General features: G+C 37.8%; 2 protein-coding genes across 5 annotated transcripts in view; both read left to right on the top strand.

Moving 5' to 3' along the window:
• Positions 1-987: 987 nt before the first annotated feature.
• Positions 988-5,867, top strand: LOC136747779 (troponin I, fast skeletal muscle). 2 transcript variants are annotated; one of them, XM_066700977.1, is made up of 7 exons: positions 988-1,098; positions 2,346-2,378; positions 2,992-3,028; positions 3,324-3,452; positions 4,265-4,354; positions 4,859-5,032; positions 5,470-5,867. In XM_066700977.1, the coding sequence occupies exons 2-7, from the start codon at positions 2,371-2,373 to the stop codon at positions 5,560-5,562; spliced, it is 531 nt and encodes a 176-aa protein (XP_066557074.1). In that variant the 5' UTR covers positions 988-1,098; positions 2,346-2,370; the 3' UTR covers positions 5,563-5,867. The 2 variants fall into 2 exon arrangements, with proteins under 2 accessions (XP_066557074.1, XP_066557073.1); XM_066700976.1 differs by lacking the exons at positions 988-1,098; positions 2,346-2,378 and having other exon boundaries at positions 2,957-3,028.
• A 1,689-nt stretch (positions 5,868-7,556) lies between these two features.
• The window catches only part of lsp1a (lymphocyte specific protein 1 a), a 66,072-nt gene continuing 53,191 nt past the window's right edge, over positions 7,557-20,437 (top strand). For all 3 annotated transcript variants that reach the window (XM_066700971.1, XM_066700972.1, XM_066700969.1), the window contains exons 1-2: positions 7,557-7,658; positions 8,543-8,668. In XM_066700971.1, coding sequence (XP_066557068.1) covers positions 8,607-8,668 — 62 coding nt within the window. In that variant the 5' untranslated portion in view covers positions 7,557-7,658; positions 8,543-8,606. The remainder of the gene's footprint in view (positions 7,659-8,542; positions 8,669-20,437) is intronic.

Raw genomic sequence — 20,437 nt, 5'->3', positions numbered from 1 at the left:
GGACACACACAGACCTTAGCAACTGACCAAAGTTTAAGGATGTGGGAAGCTGATGGTATAGGATTCTCAATTAGGCTGTCATATTTTTTTTTTTTTAGTTTAGAAGATTGTTGATTTGACATCTTTAGATCTATCTGAATTAAATGATGAGTGATTGACTGATCTGAGTCATTCAACCCTGGCATTTGGGAAATTAGACCACTAAATTAAATTCATGTCATGGTAATATTATCCCTATTCTTCGTGCCCTATGACATTTCAGAAGGGGGTCTGTTATCTCTGTTGAAGGAATAATTAAAATAGTATTGTTATTTTGGCTAATCTGATTAAAGTGCATTTATTCTAAACAAATTTGGATCACTGTGTATGTTCATAGACCTCTGTTGGTATGTTGCTTCCTGAAATTTCAGTGTAATCCTTACATAAATGTACCAGACGGTGGAGCTAATGTTCTCTTTAGGCCAGATAATATGAGAATATAACTTGAATATTAAGCAGTAAGTCTTTGTAATTTAATGACTGCCACCATTGGGTACAAGCTGGAGAATAGTCGCCCAAAAGTATTTCAAATTTAACATTACTTTTCTAGGGTAGTCATATATATTGTGTGCATGCTATATATCTATAATATGACTAACCCTCTCTCTTATTAAATAGGATCCTGTTTGTGTATGTGAGAACACAAAATATAAAGGACCCCAAACAGTCACATTTATATTTTTGATGCATATTATCCAGAAAATGTAAAACTCTCTTACTAAAAAAAATAAAGTACCTCATACATTGTTTAAAAATGAGACTATGCGAATATGCCTTGATTAGCCGAAGCAATTTATTTTAGCACAGAGTGAAGTCTTCGAAGACATCTTGAAGGAAGGGTTATTTATAATGAAGGAGACAGAGGGGGGTGATAGTGTTTCAGTAGCTGGCCGTCCAATTGGTCTGAGGAGAAATCCACTTCCATAAAGAGAAAAGTGGGCATTTGCTGAGCCATCATAGGAAGCCATTTATACCTTCTTAGCATTTCAGCTGCTTGTGGCTTCCCAGTCTTTTCCATCCCTCCACCAGGTCTGTCCTGATCTTGTTCTTCTCTTATAGGTGAGACTTTTTTCCCTTTCCTTCAATCACTGCACTCAAGCTTCTTTTGCGCTTTTACTGAATTGGGCTGATTTTGGGGGTTATGCTTTTGGGAAACGAGTTTGCTCTGCGAGGTGAATTTCTGATTGTGTGCTCTTTCAATATATGAAAGAGCTTTACAGGATAAGATTAGTACCAGACCAGACCAGGTACTTAAGACATTGTAAACAGTAAGACAAACTTCAACATAATTGTATTCCTTCTAATACATATATACATTGCAATTTCCTATCTTGTTTTATTTAATAACTTTCTTATTTTTAGCCATACTGAAAACTTCATGATTTTGTGTTTTAACTGTCAATGATTTCACTTAAAAAGGTCTAGTGCTCGGGGAATTCCTGATGAATTGATGTCTATAGATATATATTTCATAAGATGTATATTGTAATTTTGATGCTTGATAGAGATTATTGCATCTGCCTTGGACAAAGGCTTTAGATTAATAAATACACACAATATAATTGTCATCTTCAGAATATATAGAATTATTTTGTTAGTTTTCTTTAGTTTCTTTTTTTCCCCTATATTATAAATGATAAATATGCATATTTGTTATGGATTGTAAGTATTTGATATATATATATTGTGCTAATTGAATGATTATACACACCCAAATGCCAAAAACAGAAGACGACCCTTTGCCATCTTGTGCTGTAATGCTTTTGGACATTTCAAGGATGTCTAACTAGAAGCCAGAAGTGGTGCCACCTGTCGTGGTGTCGAGTTTTACTGACCTCCAAGAGACCAGGCTGCCATAGCAGGGCGTCCCAAGAAGGCAGCTGGCTCCTTGCGCCCTGCCCAAATTTAGAAACGCTTTCTTGCTCCAAAGTGCCCAAGCTGGCATTTTTAAATAGATAATGTTTCCCCAGGGAATCCTAAGACGTGCCATTAGCATTATTGTCTAATAATAATATGATGATCTTTAATCATTCACATTAATATTCCACACAGAAAAAGCACAGCACAAGCCCAACTAATAATTTTCAGCTTTTAAAACCTAAATTCATTTTTTGAAAAGTAGGGAAGGGACTTATATAATTTGAGGTATGTTTAACTGGTTCATTTTTTTTATTTTTTAACTTGGCATTACAACCCCACCCCACCTCTCTAATATAGATGTGTGACAGTTGTTTTGTTTTCCAAAGACTTTATAACCTTTTCACCAATAATGCAACACTTTCCCCCTTTTCTCATTTTTGCAACAGGTGTTGAAAAAAGCAACAAGCCAACATGTCGGAGTAAGTATTCCTTTCATACATACACCTCTGGACACTGTTTGAAAGTACAGCACAAACTCTCTCTGTCAATCGTGGTTTATCAGCATCACTTCACAGTAATTCAGCAGAGACAGGATAAACTTTTCAGTAATACATTGCAGGAGGGTTATGTTTAAATATGTTTTTTTGTTATGCCCACAAGACACTATTGTTGATGGCTCTTTCCAGTGTACATTTTAAGACGGGATGAGGGGGAAAAAATAATATTCAAAATGATTTAGTTGGTACCATCTTGAGTTAAAGGTCAATGTTGGTGGTGAGAATAATGGTACCAATAAAGTGGGAGAATATAGACTTTCAAATCATAATGGCATAATTGTTTTTACATCACAGGATTCAGTTTCAGTGGGAGACAGATTTGCTGCTCATCTCCTTACCATTGTATCCTGGCTGTGCAGTCTTAAATATAACAAATAAATTCAGGTTTCAAAACTTGCTGTTAAATATATGTCACTAGGAGGGACACTTAACATATTATATTAATATTAATTCATAATTGTGGTTTCAGTCGGATACATTGTCATTTCTTTATTTTTTTGGATTTAAATTGACAAATGTGTTTTAAACCTCACAGGAAAAAGATGTCAACTAGCCGTAAGCAGCATCTGAAGGTACAGTTGATTATTTTATGTATTTATTTTATTACAATCATAAAATAAACTATTTACATACAAGTAACAGAATAAACAATCAGATGTCAGCTATCTAGTCTTATTATTTCTGCCTAAGTAAGAAACTTTTTTAAGGTCAGAGTGATATAAGGTGTGGATGCAGGAATCGCTTATTTGCTACTTTTTTCCCTTTTTAATTTTACACAAAGTACCTGAATAGTTGAGGGCATTACATTAATACATTCATGCAGTGTCTCAACCTGGTCTGAAGTGCTTTTTTGTGCATTTGTTTCAGAGCTTGATGCTCCAGATTGCCAAAACAGAACTTGAGAAGGAAGAATCTGAGAGAGCAGCACAGAAAGTCAAGTACCTGGATGAGCACTGCCCTCCTCTGTCACTGGGTGGGTCCATCCAGGATTTACAGGTACTCCAAGTGGAAAACCCCCTTCACTTATTGTTGACAGTACACACAGTTTGACTGTGTCCCCACTGTGTAGTGCTAAAATTTGACCCCAACCAGAGACAGTGCCTAAACTCTCCTTTAGTAAAATGGTGAAGAGAAATATAAAAGGCAGTCATACTTGTGCTTGCCTTGCATGTAAGAAAAACACAGTTTAGATGCTTCTCCACTGTAGTGTAAGTCAAATAATTTTTTAAACGTTGAACGTTTTAAGTAGTGAAAATGGTTTCCTAAAAGGCATTGTGCATTAAAGTAGATAGTTATTGTTTCAGTTATAGGATAATATACTGCTCACAAAATTAAGGGAACACACCAAGTTCAGAAATCAATGTTAAGTGTTCCCTTAATTTTTTTAAGCAGTATATATAACCAGTGCCAATAACAATGTACTTCCATTTTTACCCATGACATTCTATTGATCAGGGATTGTCAGATACAAGTGGTCCCACTTTCGTCCTGTAAAAGATTTTGGTACAATCAGCTCATTCATTATATAATTGTAGTGGTTGTGTCAAATGTGTGTTGGATTGGAATATGCAGAACTTGGGTATCTGCTGTAGGTGACACGAATGGGTCCTTCCAGTCATCGAATGCGCATTTGCGTCCATGCTCTGTGGCCAATCCCAAATATTAGTCAGGTTAATTATCTTCATTTTTTGTTCCACATCCTTTACTATGTTTGGCCAACATTCAGGTGACAAAGTTACATTGTTTTGGAAATAGTGAAATTTGTTATTGAAAATGTCTGACTGTCTGATTTGTATTTATACCTACAGGAACTGTGCAAAAAGCTGCATGCAAAGATTGATGTGGTTGATGAGGAGAGGTACGACATGGAGAGCAAAGTGAACAAGTGTGCCAAGGAGGTAAGTACTCCATGCATTTATGCATTTACTGATATTGAAGAGGCCACGAGAACAAATTAAAAAAGTCTAATGTTCTCAAAGTTCTCCTTAATGCTAAATAGACACTCTTTGAATTGGATTAGGCTAGCCTCGAATTAAACCTAGGAAGTTTATACAAATTGTTTTTTAAACTTGGTTTGAACAATAAACCATGTTCAGACTTTAAGGTTTAACGGGAAAATCAGTACCGGCAACGTAAAAAATAAAATCAAAACAAAATCAAACTTACAGAATAGTGGTGACCAGAGTTTTTGAAGAAATCTGGAACAAACCCCCCAGTGATGTGGTTGAAGCCGACAATTTGGGAACATTCAAAAATAGACTGGGCGTGATCCTTGGATCACATAGTTATTAATGGACACCAAACAAGCATGATGGGTTGAATGGCCTCCTCTCATTTATAAACTTTATTATGTTTCTTGAGTTGGGGTGGGCTGAGCTGAGCCATCTCTTCTTCTTTGACAGATTGAGGACCTGAACCTGAAGGTGTTTGACCTGAAGGGTAAATTCAAGAAACCAGCTCTCCGCAAAGTGCGTATGTCTGCTGATGCTATGCTGCAGGCTCTGCTGGGCTCCAAGCACAAGGTCTCCATGGACTTGAGAGCTAACCTGAAACAAGTGAAGAAAGAGGAGAAGGAAGTGAGTGCTTTGTGGGAGACAGGGGAGGTGACATTCCACCAAACAGCACAAACATGAACCTTTCAATATTGAAAATCCTCTTGGCATAGTCTCATAGAAAATATGATATTTTGCAGCCATTTTTATGTTTACTGAAGTAACTAACTGTATGTTGATTGGTGAAGTACATTATATATACATTATATGATTCTGGATCAATCCGACTTGTTAAATAGTTAATTAATGACTAACTGATAATGAATTACTTAAAATATAAACATCAACAGCTGGTATTAGTGTAAGGCTAAGTGAATATGAATAAAGCTTCTCTCTCAGGAGTAAGGATGTCCACACACACACTTCATGCAGGAGATTAAGTGGTGGCCCAACTGCCCTTTTGACTCCTTTCAGCTTATTCATTTTCTGACCTGTCCACTCTTTCCATTGTGCTCTTACAGCAAGACCTGCGTGACGTTGGGGACTGGCGTAAGAACATTGAGGAGAAGGCTGGCATGGAAGGCAGGAAGAAGATGTTCGAGGCTGAGGCCTAAACAGAGGATCGGCGGCTTGTTGTTTGTTTGTAATACCTGTCATATAGGCTCTCCATATTTTTTTTTCCCCGACGGACTTTGTTTAGAGGAACAGGCTGATGTCTTAACCACGGCTGATTTGGAGCTTGCTGCCCCATTACCATCGTGTAGCTGCAAGGTGATCGATGTTGCCGTAGCATTACCAAAAACACACTGCTTTGGAAACCAGTTGTTGTGCGGAAAATATATTTTGTCGAGAAATATATTTCAGTGCAAAAAAATAACTTGTGTAAATAAATGATTTAAAGAAAGCTTTCATTTTTTAAGCCTATGTGATCTGAGATCTGTTTTTCCCTGGTCACCTCTCTGAATCACATTTCATAGTTCTGCCAGGTGCCTTTTATAATAAGCCTTTGTTATAGTGGCAGACATTTTACAAGTGGAGAAGTCTGCATTAATTACAGTAATAGTGTGGCTTTGAATGCATTATTCATATTGAATTCCATCCAGTCATTAATATTACATATAGCAAAGAGCTGTGTGGCATAACAAAACTCGTCTAATCCATGTTTATATTTGGATTACTTTCATCAAAGATCTGCATTACATATCCTCTCTTAAATGTGACAGTTAAAGTAGTGACAGAAATGCATCATATATCTTCTGGCATTGATAGTTGTAATTTAAAACGTTGAAGTTTATAGCATAATAGAGGATAAAGAATATAATTTATGATTAGTTTAAACAAGGATGTTCTTACTTGTGTTCACAAAGTATCACATTTTATTTACAATCCCAAACCAACAATGTAACAAGGCAACAGAAAGCCGCATCCTTCCCATAATGCTCTTGGACTCCGAGACTTGGAGGGGTAGTGGTTTCCTGGGACTTGTCCTGGGGACTGATTGACTGACTGAAGAAGGAGAAAGAATGGGTATTATCTGATTCCACAACAAATCCACTCTGGGAATTTGCATTAATATACATATGGATAACAATACACCATTTCAAATACAGGTTTCCAATGTACCCTCAAGTTACTATGAGCAGATGTCAAATGCAAAAGAACCGCCAAGGACATCAGAAAGGGGCTCTGAACCGCTTTTCTTCATTTGCATGTGGCGCTATACAATATACAATAACTGCAGTATTAGGTAACCATTTACAATGCAGTAGCAACTACTGGCAGCTGAACCCTCACTGTGTTTTTAATTGAGGAAAACCCAGGAAAGATTTTTTCTAAAGCCAAGCCTTGTCACTGCATTTCCATGGGATTAAAGGCACCTTTCATACACTTTAGTTGAACCCTGTTTAATGAATTACTGCAGCTAGAATACAGAAGGGATTTCATTGTTTAAACCATGAAAAACCTATTTTAAAATATTTGGAGGTTCTGTTTCTTAGTTACACCAGGGATATCAGTCACACGGAATGTGCATGGTCTGCATATTGCTTTGGTACCCCAGGGCTAATAAAACTACTCCGATGTAAGCGGCTGATTACCTAGTCGGGATAATGCTGTGTACCATGTGGGGATACAGGGGGCGCCATTTTCATTCAGCTCGCACCAAAACAGGAATACCTGGAATAAAGCAAAACCAACGCGGGATGGTGCATATGAATTGAAATACCTGCGTTACGACCACATTCATTAAAAAACATTAAAAAAATAAATAAAAAAATATATATATACATGTACTTTTACGAGTGTGTTTGCATTTTTTACTATTTAAACGATGCGTAAATTGTTCACCTGTTATTCAAGCATAACGGCACATTCAGCCTCAGGTATTTAGAGAATGACAGTCTTTAATTTGTATTAATTAGGCCTACCATGAATTGAAGCATGGCATGTGTGTCTGGTGGCAAATAAGATATTTATCGTGTTCTGTTGTAAGCACATCAAACCTATCCATGTGGCGCTAAGTGTAAAACTAGAAAATAAAAAAGTCTGTTGGGAGGTGTGAGCGCAGGTTGGGTGTCCAGTCTCTGCCGGGCAGTTCCTGTGTCCGGCGGAAGCGGACAGTGTTTGCGTTTGAGGGGACAAAGACCCAAAGTATTGCGTGTGTTTGATTTGTGAAAATAACACGCACATTAGCACAGCAAGTGACTTACAGGTGAGTTTTCGCCCCATGCAGCTCCACTACATCGCACACACATTCAATATCGCTTTTAAAGACATGGGCAATGCCATACAACATTACCAGAACATGGGCTCGAACAAATAAGATAGAAAAAACACTATATAGTTTAGTACGTATGGGCCCAGGGGGCGTAGGCCTACTGTTATTCTCGTCAGTCAAAGAGTTATATTAATGATACATGTGTGTTTGTTATTTAAAGTTTGTATTATTTGTGCGTCATCATTGTGATACCAAATTGAGTAATTTGGCGTGTAACGGGTACTTCTAGTTATGCAGACATGAATAAAACACAGGAATGGAAGTTAAGATTGAGTTTACCTAGAACTCAATGTAATACACTTTATTTATACTGCAGGCGTTTTGTGTATATATCCACTGGATGTACCACAGTGTATGTGTGATTTATAATGCAGAAAAGTGTGGGACTTTAAATGTCAGGATTATGAAGATTGCCAAGTCTTTGCATTGGACAAAACAAAGCTGAGAGATATTTGGCTTGGCTCTCATTAATAGCAGAATTGGGTTATCTACCCAATTTACCATTTAATGTGAGAAAGAACTTGTATTTTCTGTAACAACCCAGCGAGACTGAAATAACCAGTGTCGGCTAAGGCAAATGAGGAAAGGGCTTCTCAGCAAATTCACATTGCCGTGTGCAGTTTTAACATGATTTTTTGGTGGAAAGTTTTTGGTTTTGAATGTGAAGCTAAAACACTGGTCCAGATTCACTTAGGACGAGATTGAGTATTCAGTTTCACTTTGCCTTTTGAATTTGAAGACAATACCACTTCAGTTTTACTAGGAACTGCAGAGAAGTGGTCATAACAATTATGTATTTGCTGCATCACCTTTTGTAGACACTGCAAGGCAAGGCCATCTCCAGTGAGCTTTGTTTGAGGTGACGGTGCAGTGACAGAAGATATGGATGACCAGCCAAGCAAGAGCCTCTGTGAGCGAGAGGAGCGGTCGGGTAAAGCGGAGCTGTAAGTCTGTCCTTGAATACACCTGTAGCAGTGACGTGAGAAAAACAAATATTCTTGTAGGTATGAGTGGTAATTACAAGTAGTAGAGTATGCTTTGATTTCTAAATGCCTAGGCTTCCCTGTGTCAGGTGAGAATGTGGGATTAAGAATTCATTAGATGCTCACTAAAGGTAATTCAGTGTCCTCAAATATTGGAAGTGGAAATAAGTTTCCTTTGCTTAAACTAGAACTGACTGAAGAATATAAGGCTCTTATGCTTCTGTGAAAAGGGAAAATAGATCCACCACGATCACTGGGTCAAGTTACCTTGTTGCTAATTCAGTGACCTGTGTGGTATTTGCTCCAAATGGCATCAGTTCTGCAGAGACTGTTAATTCTTTATTTTCATTTTTTAATTATTCTTATTTTGTAGTACCACATATCAGATTTCTCACCTTTTAAACAGCAGTGGTCGGCTTTAATTGCTACCACAAGTATTGTAGTATTGGGAAGTAAATTGTGAATTGTTTTCCCACATCCTACACCTTTGAAACAATAGCAAAGAGCTGGGCAATATACAAAGCCTTCTGCATTTGGTGAAATGAGGAAATATCTGTAGGAATTTGAGCAGAACAAGAAAAGAAGAAGGCCTACACACAAAAACTAAAATGGGAAAATAGACCTTAACATGAGTGAATACAAAAACAAAGAGCGTAACCTTTGTTAAACTGTTAAGGGTATAAATGCATGCCGTGGAACTGAGGTATCTTGTTGTTAATCTATTAGGAGCCTGTGGTTATAGTTTAATAAACTATTTTGCCAGTAAAGCTCAAGGAGCGTTGGCTGTGGGAACTCTTGGCAGTCCATCTATGGATTCTAGATGCTCTATTTGCAACATCCTTTCTCAGACCTCAGTCAGGCAGTAATGCCTTTTGGTCTTAAGTTACTCTGAGGAGCTCAAATATAAGCCAGCAAGGAGATGACTTACTAAGTATATCAAGGAGCAGGGTGCCCAGCATGTAAGAAGGATGCCTTAGGGCTATCTTTGGAGTGACTGGCTGAACTGGACACCGCTTGTGGGCAGGCGTGTTATACAGCAGGTCCATGTTAAGTTAGACAGAAGTCACCACACTGCTCTTCTTCACACATTTTTTCTGTTATCCCATTGGAGGAAAAAAGTACTTAAACTGAAATGCTGTCTAGGTGTATGGGAGATGGGTCTCGCTGAATAGAAAAAATAAACAACGTTTGTGATGTTCAAATGGCGGTTTTGTGGTAAAAGCTTACAGGAACAGAATATGTAGCCTACCTGTATCTGTAAGTTCTGAAAACTAATGCATTGTCTAATAGAAGATTCCAGAAGGCTGACTGTTTAACTTCTTTCTAATGGCAAATCCTTTATTTTATAACAGTAGTCTTTCTCACATAGTGCTGTTTTTTTTTTTAAACCATGACGTTATATTCTACATCTTGTTCTCATCTGGTGGCCAAAGGAATCTGTGTCAACACAAATGTGGGATTTTGTTGAAGTGATGTAAAGATTTTGAGCAAGAACAAAACATAAAATGAAAAAATAACTCGAAACTGCCTGCTGACAGCTGGCTAAAAGAAAGGAAAGAAATGGAGCCAGTGTACACAATCAAATTTTTATTAGGTGTAGTGGAGACCATTAAAACAATGGTGAGCTTTGCTGACCATGGTTATGTAATGCATTAAAAATCTTCTAAAAATGAATAGAACTGTCAGAGATTAAATCAGTAAAACAGAAAATTCATCATATGGTCAATGAGTAGAAAAACAAGTTTTCCACCTATACACAGTATATTGTAATTAATAAACCCATTAATAGTTTCTTTAGTCATAAGTTTAGATTTTAACTATACTTTAGTCTGTAGTGGTATAATCTATCTTGCCAAACTGGTGGGCAGTTTCTTCTCCTCAACTTTTAAAGTTAGTAAACCCAGCTTTAGTTTCATTATAACATTTAAAACACAAAATTATCGGCATGCATTGCAGTTAGTGAACTGGCCTGTAAAATGAAAAAACTGACTGTCTCCTTCCACACTGACTCTTTAACTTGTGACCCAAATATAACCCTGTCAAAGGCCCTTTGACTCCTGAAGTGACCAGATTAGCCTGCGCTGTGAGATTTACAATCAACGTCTGTAATAAACCATAGACTATTCTCTTGTGTAGGGGCACTTGGTAAGCTTAAGTGTTAAGTATTTGTGATCATTTTTAGGTTTCGTATCTAATTTGTAACTGTTTAAAAATGTATTTAGAACTTATATCACATCCATTACAACACGCTACCAAATATTAGTTTTGTTTTTGGTATAAAACCATATACCATTGTTTGAAGTTAGATCAACTGTTTATTAAAAACAAGAAAATGCTATTCATTTAAACATTGTGTGGACAAATGTCTATCTTAGTAGAAGCTTGTCTGCAGGTGGGATTATGCTATTCGATACATTTACTAACCACAGTTTTGGTAATTTTTTTGAATGTAAATGTAATGGATATTATATTCAGAGTTTTGTTGGCAGTAAAGGGCATTGTCTCAATTCACGATATGGTTTCAAAGCATTATTATGTGATTGGAACACGTTTTGTTTTTCTTCATACATTTTATAATTTGTAACCAGATGGAAAAACCTTTGAATGTTGTATTTTTATTTATTTTATGATCTGTGGCTTTATATTCATCAAGTCAGTGTCTGTGGAATCTTACTGTTTCCTGACCTTTAAATAGTTAAAAGGCTTCCTGCAGAAGAGATGACATTCACCAATTGTAATGCCTTAATTGTTTGGGTCCTGAGAAGGTCATCTTTTGTGAAAAACTTGCATTTAGCTAGACATTTAACAGACCCAAGGGAGTCTCAGTTCCCACAGAAATATTTGTTGTTCACCAGATTGGGGTATGTTTCTGTCTGGAAACTTTGGCTTCTACCTTTTCCTTTAGACTTACCAGTATCCAAGCCTTAGAAATGATATTAGATATTAAAATTCAAGGTATCAAGAAAGTTAATCTTCGCTGTGTTTTAGTGAGTTCATTAATACATGTTTACTATTGTTTTGCAGTGTGGAAAATCATGATCTTTCCTGTGTTATGACATGGGGAAAGCGTTAAAAGGTTATTCTGTGACAAACTACTGTCACCTTCACTGACCCTCGATTCTGTACTGTTGTGGGAGTTACTCAGATGATGGCATTTTAAGGAGTAGCCTATATTCATTTTTTTTTTAACATGCTGTCAGGCAGGTTGAATCCTCCGTGCAGAATTGGTGATATTAAAGGAGAGGTCTCGGTACATACAGCCATTGATGTGTGTTGCTGTTCACTTGCCCTTCCTTATGTGTCAGTATGCAGCTTGACGCATGTCCCCTGAATGTCTCAGGTTCTAGGTATAGCTTCCACGGGGCTTTAAAAATAACTTAATGCTGTTAAGCTATTTGTGACGCAACTTATGCCATGTGCTTTTCTATATATTAAAGCAAGTAGAATCTATTTTAATGATCACACAAAGGATGTTTAGACAATGTATATTGGATTAGAGAATTCCTGATTGGTTGATGTCTTTAAATCATTCACGCAATTGGTTACAATGAAATGTGATGCAATAAAGCGAGCAAAGCTTTTAAAATGGATACATATTTACCTCTACTCTGTATGTGCATTTGAAGAGTGACTTTTGAAAATGTATAAGCACGTGTTATACCTTTTTTTTTTTTATTTACACGTGAGTTTGGCTTATTCACACATTGTGGCAGCCATTCATGTACCACAGTAGGTTTCACATAAATAAATGGAAGCTCTGAGGGCAATTTTTGTGGTAAAAGGTGAAGTGGGTTTACAAATGCAACAGTTCAGTAACGTGGGGCTATTCATGCATAGTGAAAAACTCACCCAGCTGTCCTGCTTCACTACTCAATTGGACCAGGAGGGGGCGCATTTGCTTAGTTACCCACCTTGTATATCCAACCGACCTTAATGAGTGATTGTATTAGGCTATATGTTCATTATGCTGCATATGTATTGAAAAAATAAGAGTTGTTTTAAAACAGAGAATTCTTTAAAACAAAGTTACCTTTAATTCAGACATAATATGCAAGTCATAATTAAATAGTTGACAGTAGGAGGTTTATAAAGTTTCCCTTGAGATTCATTTATTTATTTATTGGCAGATGCCCTTATCTATGGCAGAAATACAAATACATTTTAGCATTTCAAAAGTGCAGTATTCTAATCAATACAAGGTATAATTTAAGAATTAGAAAAGGGCAGAAGTACAATTGATATAAAATACAAAGCATAGATCCTAGTTTAAAGTGGTACCAAGTACATAATGCAGTGAAGTCCTGGGTATGTACTAAAGGGAGGAGGCATAGGAGATATGCCAATAAACAACAGGAGTTCTAACACTATATTAGTAAGCAGGAGCATAAGGAAGCATAGTTATATAAAGTGCAAAATAGAGCTGAATGTCTCAGAAGGCTAAGATGCTATATTACAAGTATAGTCTGAACAGATGTGTCTTGAGTAATCTCTGGAAGGCGGTCAGGGACTCTGCTGTCCTGACCTCAGTGGGAAGGTCGTTCCTCCACTTGTGGTCAAGGGTTGAAAAAGAGTGGGCTCTGGAGGAAGGGGAGCAGAGAGGTCTGGAGGGTATGTAAGGAGAGATGAGAATCTGTAGGTAGCTTGTTGCAGTCTCATCAAAACAATTGTAGTTAAGTCAAAACCTTAAACTGGATGTAAGCTGAGATTGGGAGGCAGTGAAGGCAGCGCAGTAGTGGTGTAGCATGTGCAAATCGGGGCAGAGAGAACACCAGACAAGCAGTCGAGTTCTGGATGAGCTGGAGCAGGCAGGTAGTAGTTGCAGGCGGGTCAGTCAGTTGTAATAATCCAGACAGGAGAGGACCTGGGTTGAGTAGTCGGTGAGGAAGGGGTGGATTTGGCATATGTTACTTGGGAAGAATTGGCAGGTGAGTGTCAGCGTGAAGATGTGCTGAGAGAAGAGAGCAGGGTCAAGGGTGACTCCTAGATTCTTATTGTAAGAAGAGGTGGATAGTGTGGTAGATTCCAAGAGAATTGGGATGGAGTGATCATTGAAGTGAAGGAAACGATCAATATGTGCTTTAAGTGTAGACTTCCATCTTTAATTTGAGGGTAGTTACATCCAAATTGGGTGAACGGTGTAGGAATTACACCCATTTTTATATGTGGTCCCCCTAATTTTAGGGGCTAAAAGGTATTTGGACAAACTAATATAATCATGAATTAAATTGTGAGTTCCAATACTTGGTGGCAAATCCTTACCTGCCTGAAGTCTGGAACCCATAGACATCACCAGATGCTGTGTTTCTTCCCTGGTGATGCTCTGCCAGGCCTGTACTGCAGCTGTCTTTAGTTCCCGCTTGTTCTTGGGGTGATTTGCCTTCAGTTTTGCCTTAAGCAAGTGAAATGCATGCTCAATTGTATTCAGGTCAGGTGATTGACTTCTTTGCCTTAAAAAAAAGTCTCAGGTTGCTTTCACACTATACTTCATGTCATTGTCCATCTGCACTGTGAAGTGCCGTCCAATGAGTTTTGAAGCATTTGGCTGAATTTGAGCAGATAATATAGCCCTAAACACTTCAGAATTCATCCTGCTGATTTTGTCAGCAGTTACATCATCAATAAATACAGGGGAACTAGTTCCCTTGCCAGCCATGCCCATGCCCATGCCCATGCCCATGCCATAACATGCTTCAAAGATGAGGTGGTATGCTTTGGATCATGAGCAGTTCCTTCCCTTCTGCATACACTTCTCTTCCCATCATTTGTCCATAGGATGTTGTTCCAGAACTGTACAGGGTTCTTTAGATGTTTTTTGGTAAACTCTATTCTGGTCTTCCTGTTTCCTGTTTCCATCTTGTGGTAAACCCTCTGTATTTACTCTGGTGAAGTCTTCTCTTGATTGTTGACTTTGACACAGATACACCTACCTCCTGGAGGGTGTTCTTGATCTGGCCAACTGTTGTGAAGGGGTTTTTCTTCACCAGGGCCTTTTGGTGTTCCTGAGCTCACCAGTGCGTTCTTTCTTTTTAAGAATGTACCAAAAAGTACCAAACACCTAATGTTTTTGTTATCTTTCTGATTGGTTTATTTTGATTTCTCATACAAAACTGAAGGCAAAATGCCCCAAGAACAAGCAGGAACTAAAGACAGCTCCAGTACAGGCCTGACAGAGCATCACCAGGGAAGAAACCCAGCATCTGGTGAGGTCTATGGCAGTCATTTACAACCAAGTATTGAAACTCACAATTTAATTCATGATTATTTTAGTTTGTCCAAATACTTTTGAGCCTCTAAAATTGGGGGGACCACATATATAAATGTGTGTAATTCCTAAACCATCCAATTTGGATGTAACTACCCTCAAAATAAAGATGAAATTCTACACTTAAAGTACATATTGATTTGTTTACTTTCAAATCCATTGTGGTGGCATACAGAGCCAAATTATGACAATTGTGTCACTGTCCAAATATTTATGGACTTAACTGTATGGTACTCAAGAAAGCCCACCTTGAATCCCTTTTGAAGTATGCAAAAAAAAAAAAAAAAAACACTCTGGAGATTCTGTAGCCATGTGGCATTCTGTAGCAAAATGTTATGTTTGGTGCAAAGCCAACACCCAGTGAACACCATCAATACTCTAAAGCATGGTGGAAGGGAAAATGCAAAGTTCAGAAAAGTCCTTTAGGAAAACCTGCTCCCTTCTGCAAGAAATAAATAATGTAAAGCAATAATTACTTTTCAATGAGATGTTGTCCAGGTACTATGTTTTGTTATCTGTTCTGGTCATGTGAATCATTGACCTGGAGTCTTCAGGATTTGGCAAACCTAATACAGATGTTTCAGTTCATTGGGGCTTATTAGCTGTTCAGTTGTCATTGTTCTTGAGTATAGCAGGCACAGCTAGAGTGACGACTACAAAAACTGAAAACCTAATATGAAATCTTAAAAATGGGATTTGTGATGGAAAGTAACCCCAGACATTTAGAAAGATAGGAGAAATATTTTGAAATGTTAATCCCAAAACTGTTATTCGAGTCTGTCCAGTTAGGGCTTTTATTGCCAGGGCACAAACTGTTTATGACAGCCGATTGTTCTGTGCTTCATTGGGAAGGAAACGTGTCATGGAATTATATTGGTTTGATATTTAGGACTTTGTTAGAAACTGGAGGGTCAGCAGTTTTTTTTTTTTTTTTTTTTTTTTTTTTTAAGCCCATCCTCTTTTTAGTGTTCCCATGTTTGTCTCCCTACATTTGGCATTCCCTGTGACATTGTACCGATAAGTACTGAAACGTCTATAAACCCTTTAATGTCTTACAAACTCATCTCGTTTTCATCCTATCCAATAAACGGAGCCTTCCCTTCTCTTCAACTTGGGAACCAGGTACTCTGCTTCTTGTCTCCTCCATTTTATTTCCAGTGTCTCGTGGGATCCTTGTGTGGAGAATGTTGTTTTAGCTTTTATTCCAAAACCATCCAACCTAAACTAAGTGTCGGAAAAGTCCTTAAAACTCTATTAGACAGCTAGTTAATGTCAATCGCATGCCTTCCAAACAGCTTCCAAAAGCAGTGAGAGGCTGTAAAATACATCTGTTGATTTTATTGCAACACTTTTGCTCTACAGTATCGAACATGAGTTGGATAGTCCAGCACCACAGAAATGTATCCAGAGCATTGCATAAAGGCTTCTTCTCGTAATGCTATTGGAGTAGAAGGGGAAAAAAGCATCTGCTCTGAACTATGGAATATCTCAAGTGCACCCAAAGGAATATCTTATTTTAATGTTTTGTCAGGTTTGCTCCATGGCAGTCTCCCATCATTAACGTTCAAACTGATTAGCACAAGGCATTTGGATCTTGACACTGAAGCATGCTGTCTACAGATGTTACTAAATCTGTAAAAACATTGCTTTAGTTTTTTTGTGTTCTTTTCCCTCCAAACCAAAAACCCCCAGTTTTCCTGCCCAGATCTTTCCCTTTTTCTTTTCCTTCCCCCCCCTAATAGTGAGGAGCTTTAACCTAGTGCGACAGAACTCCTATTCAGGACAGACTGTTGCTGTTTCCATTTCTTAAACAGTAGACCGTTGTTAAGATTAAAAAGTATTGCCTGTGCTTCTAAATCAAAACAAATATGAGGTTTGGATGTACAAAATGTTAGTCTCAAAATCATTGTCCTGTCTTGCAAAATACATTTTCTATTAATAGTCAGAGTAAATGCTGGAAACTGATAAAATTGCTCATTAGATATTAAAGTCTGGTTGGATTCTGTTCAGCTGGGAGCAAAATACATTTAACTTGTCAAGCTCTGTGTTAAAGTATTGTAGCCATGGTGTCTCATATCCTTTCAATGGCAGAGGGCAGAGTCCCTGGATGTCCATTTTAGGGAGCTGATCTCAGAAATGGCTGTGAGGTCATGCAGATGGTGATAATAATACAGCATGAGTGGATAGTGTGTGTGCTGCCTGGCTGTTGACATAATGCCCTATAACCTTTAACACCACTGTTCTTTTCCTCTCGCTTTTGATTTTGTTGTCTTTTGTGTGCCAGTGCCATCTGATAGCTGTAACAGTTTTGTGTTGTCCATTGCAGTACATTCACTTGCCTTTTTGTGTTGTACCCATGCCAAATGAGCTATTGTTTTTAATCTTCTCCGGCATTGAGTGTTTAGAGCACAAGGAAAGAGATGGGTGGAAATCAGGTGACCAGAGGGAAGGGCAGCAGAGTCCTGGAATATTAATAATATTAATTTGGTACACTAGAAACCTAAAAATAACTAAGAATACATATCATCATACAGAAAGTCCAGATAACATTGATAGAAATTCTAAAGACCGCTGCAGAAAAAAAAATATATATATATATATATGGAACATGCTGTTAAGGTTTTTCCTTCCCCAATAATCATATTGGTAGTACTTTGAACTTTCATAATACAGTTTAGACTCGTAAAGCCACTTTCATATAGTGGAGGATCGAAATGCTTTCGCAAGTCAAAAAAATTACAGTAAAGCTGCTGCGACCATTAAAGCGTTTGACTGGTGGCAGTGAGACGCAAAAACACAGGCTACCCTAATATGCTACCTAACATGTTTACGTATTGTCCAAAATGTTTCCACTGCATTTCATCATGGCTTATGAATTTTTATTCAAGGTCAGGAATAGCTCACTCTCTCTGGGCAAAAAACAACTTCTGGCTCACAGACCGCATGTCATTACAAGCATTTGATTTGTATTTTAATCACCTGTAATATATGCCGGCAAGCATGTATTCGGGAAGGGCAATAAATACACGCAAAAAACCCATTCAACAAACCCTGCATGGGGATCTGAAGGCCAGAAATCTCAATGTGACCTAATGTGTAGCCAAATTAAACACAGCCCAGTCAGTAAAAAAGACCTGAATGGGTAGTCCGTATAAGGTGCATTTCAAATTGGCAGAAACCAATAATAAATTGTCAGCTGTTTATTGTGTTATAAAACCTGAATAATAAAAAATACAGGAGTAAGGGTTAAAAAGAAAAAAATCCTTCACAAGGTATCAGGACCAATCTACTCATTTATTTTGCTAATACATGATTTCAGTAAATTCTTTATCACATCCAAAGAAAAACAATAATTACTCAGAGCCTCATGTGTGCTGCCATTAAGCTCTGCAGGCCTTTTACAGAATATGAAACGGTTCTGGTAGCCAAACCAAACAGCAGTAAGCACAGCCCTCAGCAACAGTAATGGACAAGGGGTCTTCAGAGAACGGCACTTGACTGATGGGGAAATTTATTTCAGATGTCGGTGACTTTAAGGGCTAAGGAAACGTGATATTTTTCCACGAGAGGCTTAAATTATTATTGTCCGGCATTTCTAGTTTTAAGGGCTGACGTCTACACGGCTTCTGCATCTGGTACAAATCTTTATGCTGTTCTGTGACAGTCCTGAGTAAGCCATTCTTGCTCTCATCCTCATTATGTGCAATAGTTGCTAGTTTGTTCTCTCAATGTGGTTTTCGGTCCATCAGTATGCTTAGGAGCTTGTTCAATGGGTCTGTGCCTGCCTTTTTGTTTTTTAGGGGCTGCTCAAGGTTGTTCATTGTGCAGTTTCAATATTAAAGGCTCATCCAAAACAATTCCTTACAAAGCTGATTGAACAGTATAGGAGCCAATGGGAAATAGCATGCAGTTGAAGAATGCAGGTCATTTGTGTGGCTATATGAAAGTTGGAGTTAGAGTGCAAGCAAAGAGTCCAGAATGAAATACAAATACCTATTGTGGATAAGCATACTTGGGAGTAATTTGCAACTGAACAGTTTGTTATAGCATTCCACAGATTGCACAGTTAAATGTTTAAAGTAATGGAAGGCCGTCCTCACAGTAAGAGCACATGAAACAGGATACTTCCAACTTCAAATGTTGAAAAATGTGCATGTTTTTTTGTTTATTTGTCCATGTACACATTTTTCATCAAACATCAGCAGGTTAATCTTTGGAATAAGCAGTCTCGTGTGATACGATTCTGCCTAGGGGAAAATGATTTTCATTTTTACAAGACCTTTGATGTTTTGATGAGTGCAAATGTAATTTACAGCATACTTTTCCCTGTGGATGGGAGAGCAGGTGGGGTTATTTTGACATTTAATGTCCAGCTGAATTTGTTTGAAATCCTTCCACCTTTTATGCTAAGCAGACCGATGTCATTCACTGAAAAAGTGTGTGAGCAGGATCATGGTAAAGGTTAGTGCATTTTGAAACCCAGAGCTGCATTCCAAGGCACTCTGATTGCAGTATCTGTTGTGTAATCTATGACTTAGCCTTTTCTGATTTGTTAAATATGATGCTTACTCAAAGCTGTCTGCTCTGGAGACTGAAGCATGAGTGACACTATAAAGTCTTAAGGGCATTGTCTCTCCTATTCGGCTCGCCAAAGCACTCTCTCTTACCTAATAAGCAGAATCCTAGCCACACTGATGCAAAGCCGCAATCACGGGGTTGCTTTCTTCTGTGTATTTATTGGTGTGTTTGATTTGTGGTGCTTTTGTGGTTTGTACCTGCCCCTGGATCTTGCCAAAGGCAGAAAAATAAAAGGAGATCATTCAACACCTTTGTTCTAATCACAGATTTCCATCCTGTTTCTTTTTTATGATTACCTGGCACCATAGGTATTTGTCATTCTGCACAGCAGATGAGTAATATTGTCTCACTTTGACTCATAAGCAGTCCTAGACTTTCTCATAATTTTACTGCTCATTTGAAATGTGGTACATTGTTTTTAAATATATAAATTAGACACTTGAGCAATTACACAGAACTTCTTGGACGTATGTAGGTCTATAATGGAAAGAGGCTTTCTTACGGATTATTTGGGTATCATTTTGATTAAACATTCCCCTTTGCTTGGCTGGTGCTGGGAAGTTGATCTGTGCGAGTTTTTGTATTCTCCAAATTAACTATCTGTCTATCTATTAATTATCTGCTTAGCCATTTCCTCATTTTTTTTTTTTTTAAATCTTGAAATAAAACCCAATCTTTAAATTTCCAAAATACGGACTGTGGGCACCGTTTACCTGTAGAGGATAAATACTTATTCTTAATTTTTTAAACTTGCACGTTCAAAATAAATATTGAACACTAATGTCCTTTAAGAGGCTCTGTGATCCAGTATTTATTTCTGGGCTATAACAGAATGCTGTCACATGGTTAAAGCGGGAAATTGTGTGATTTGTTCTTCATGCTTTCCTTAG

This window comes from Amia ocellicauda, chromosome 4 (genome assembly GCF_036373705.1).
Source record: "Amia ocellicauda isolate fAmiCal2 chromosome 4, fAmiCal2.hap1, whole genome shotgun sequence".
NCBI classification, from domain to species: domain Eukaryota; kingdom Metazoa; phylum Chordata; class Actinopteri; order Amiiformes; family Amiidae; genus Amia; species Amia ocellicauda.
Note: the sequence above shows the minus strand (reverse complement) of the source record. Positions and strands in the feature narration are given on the sequence as shown.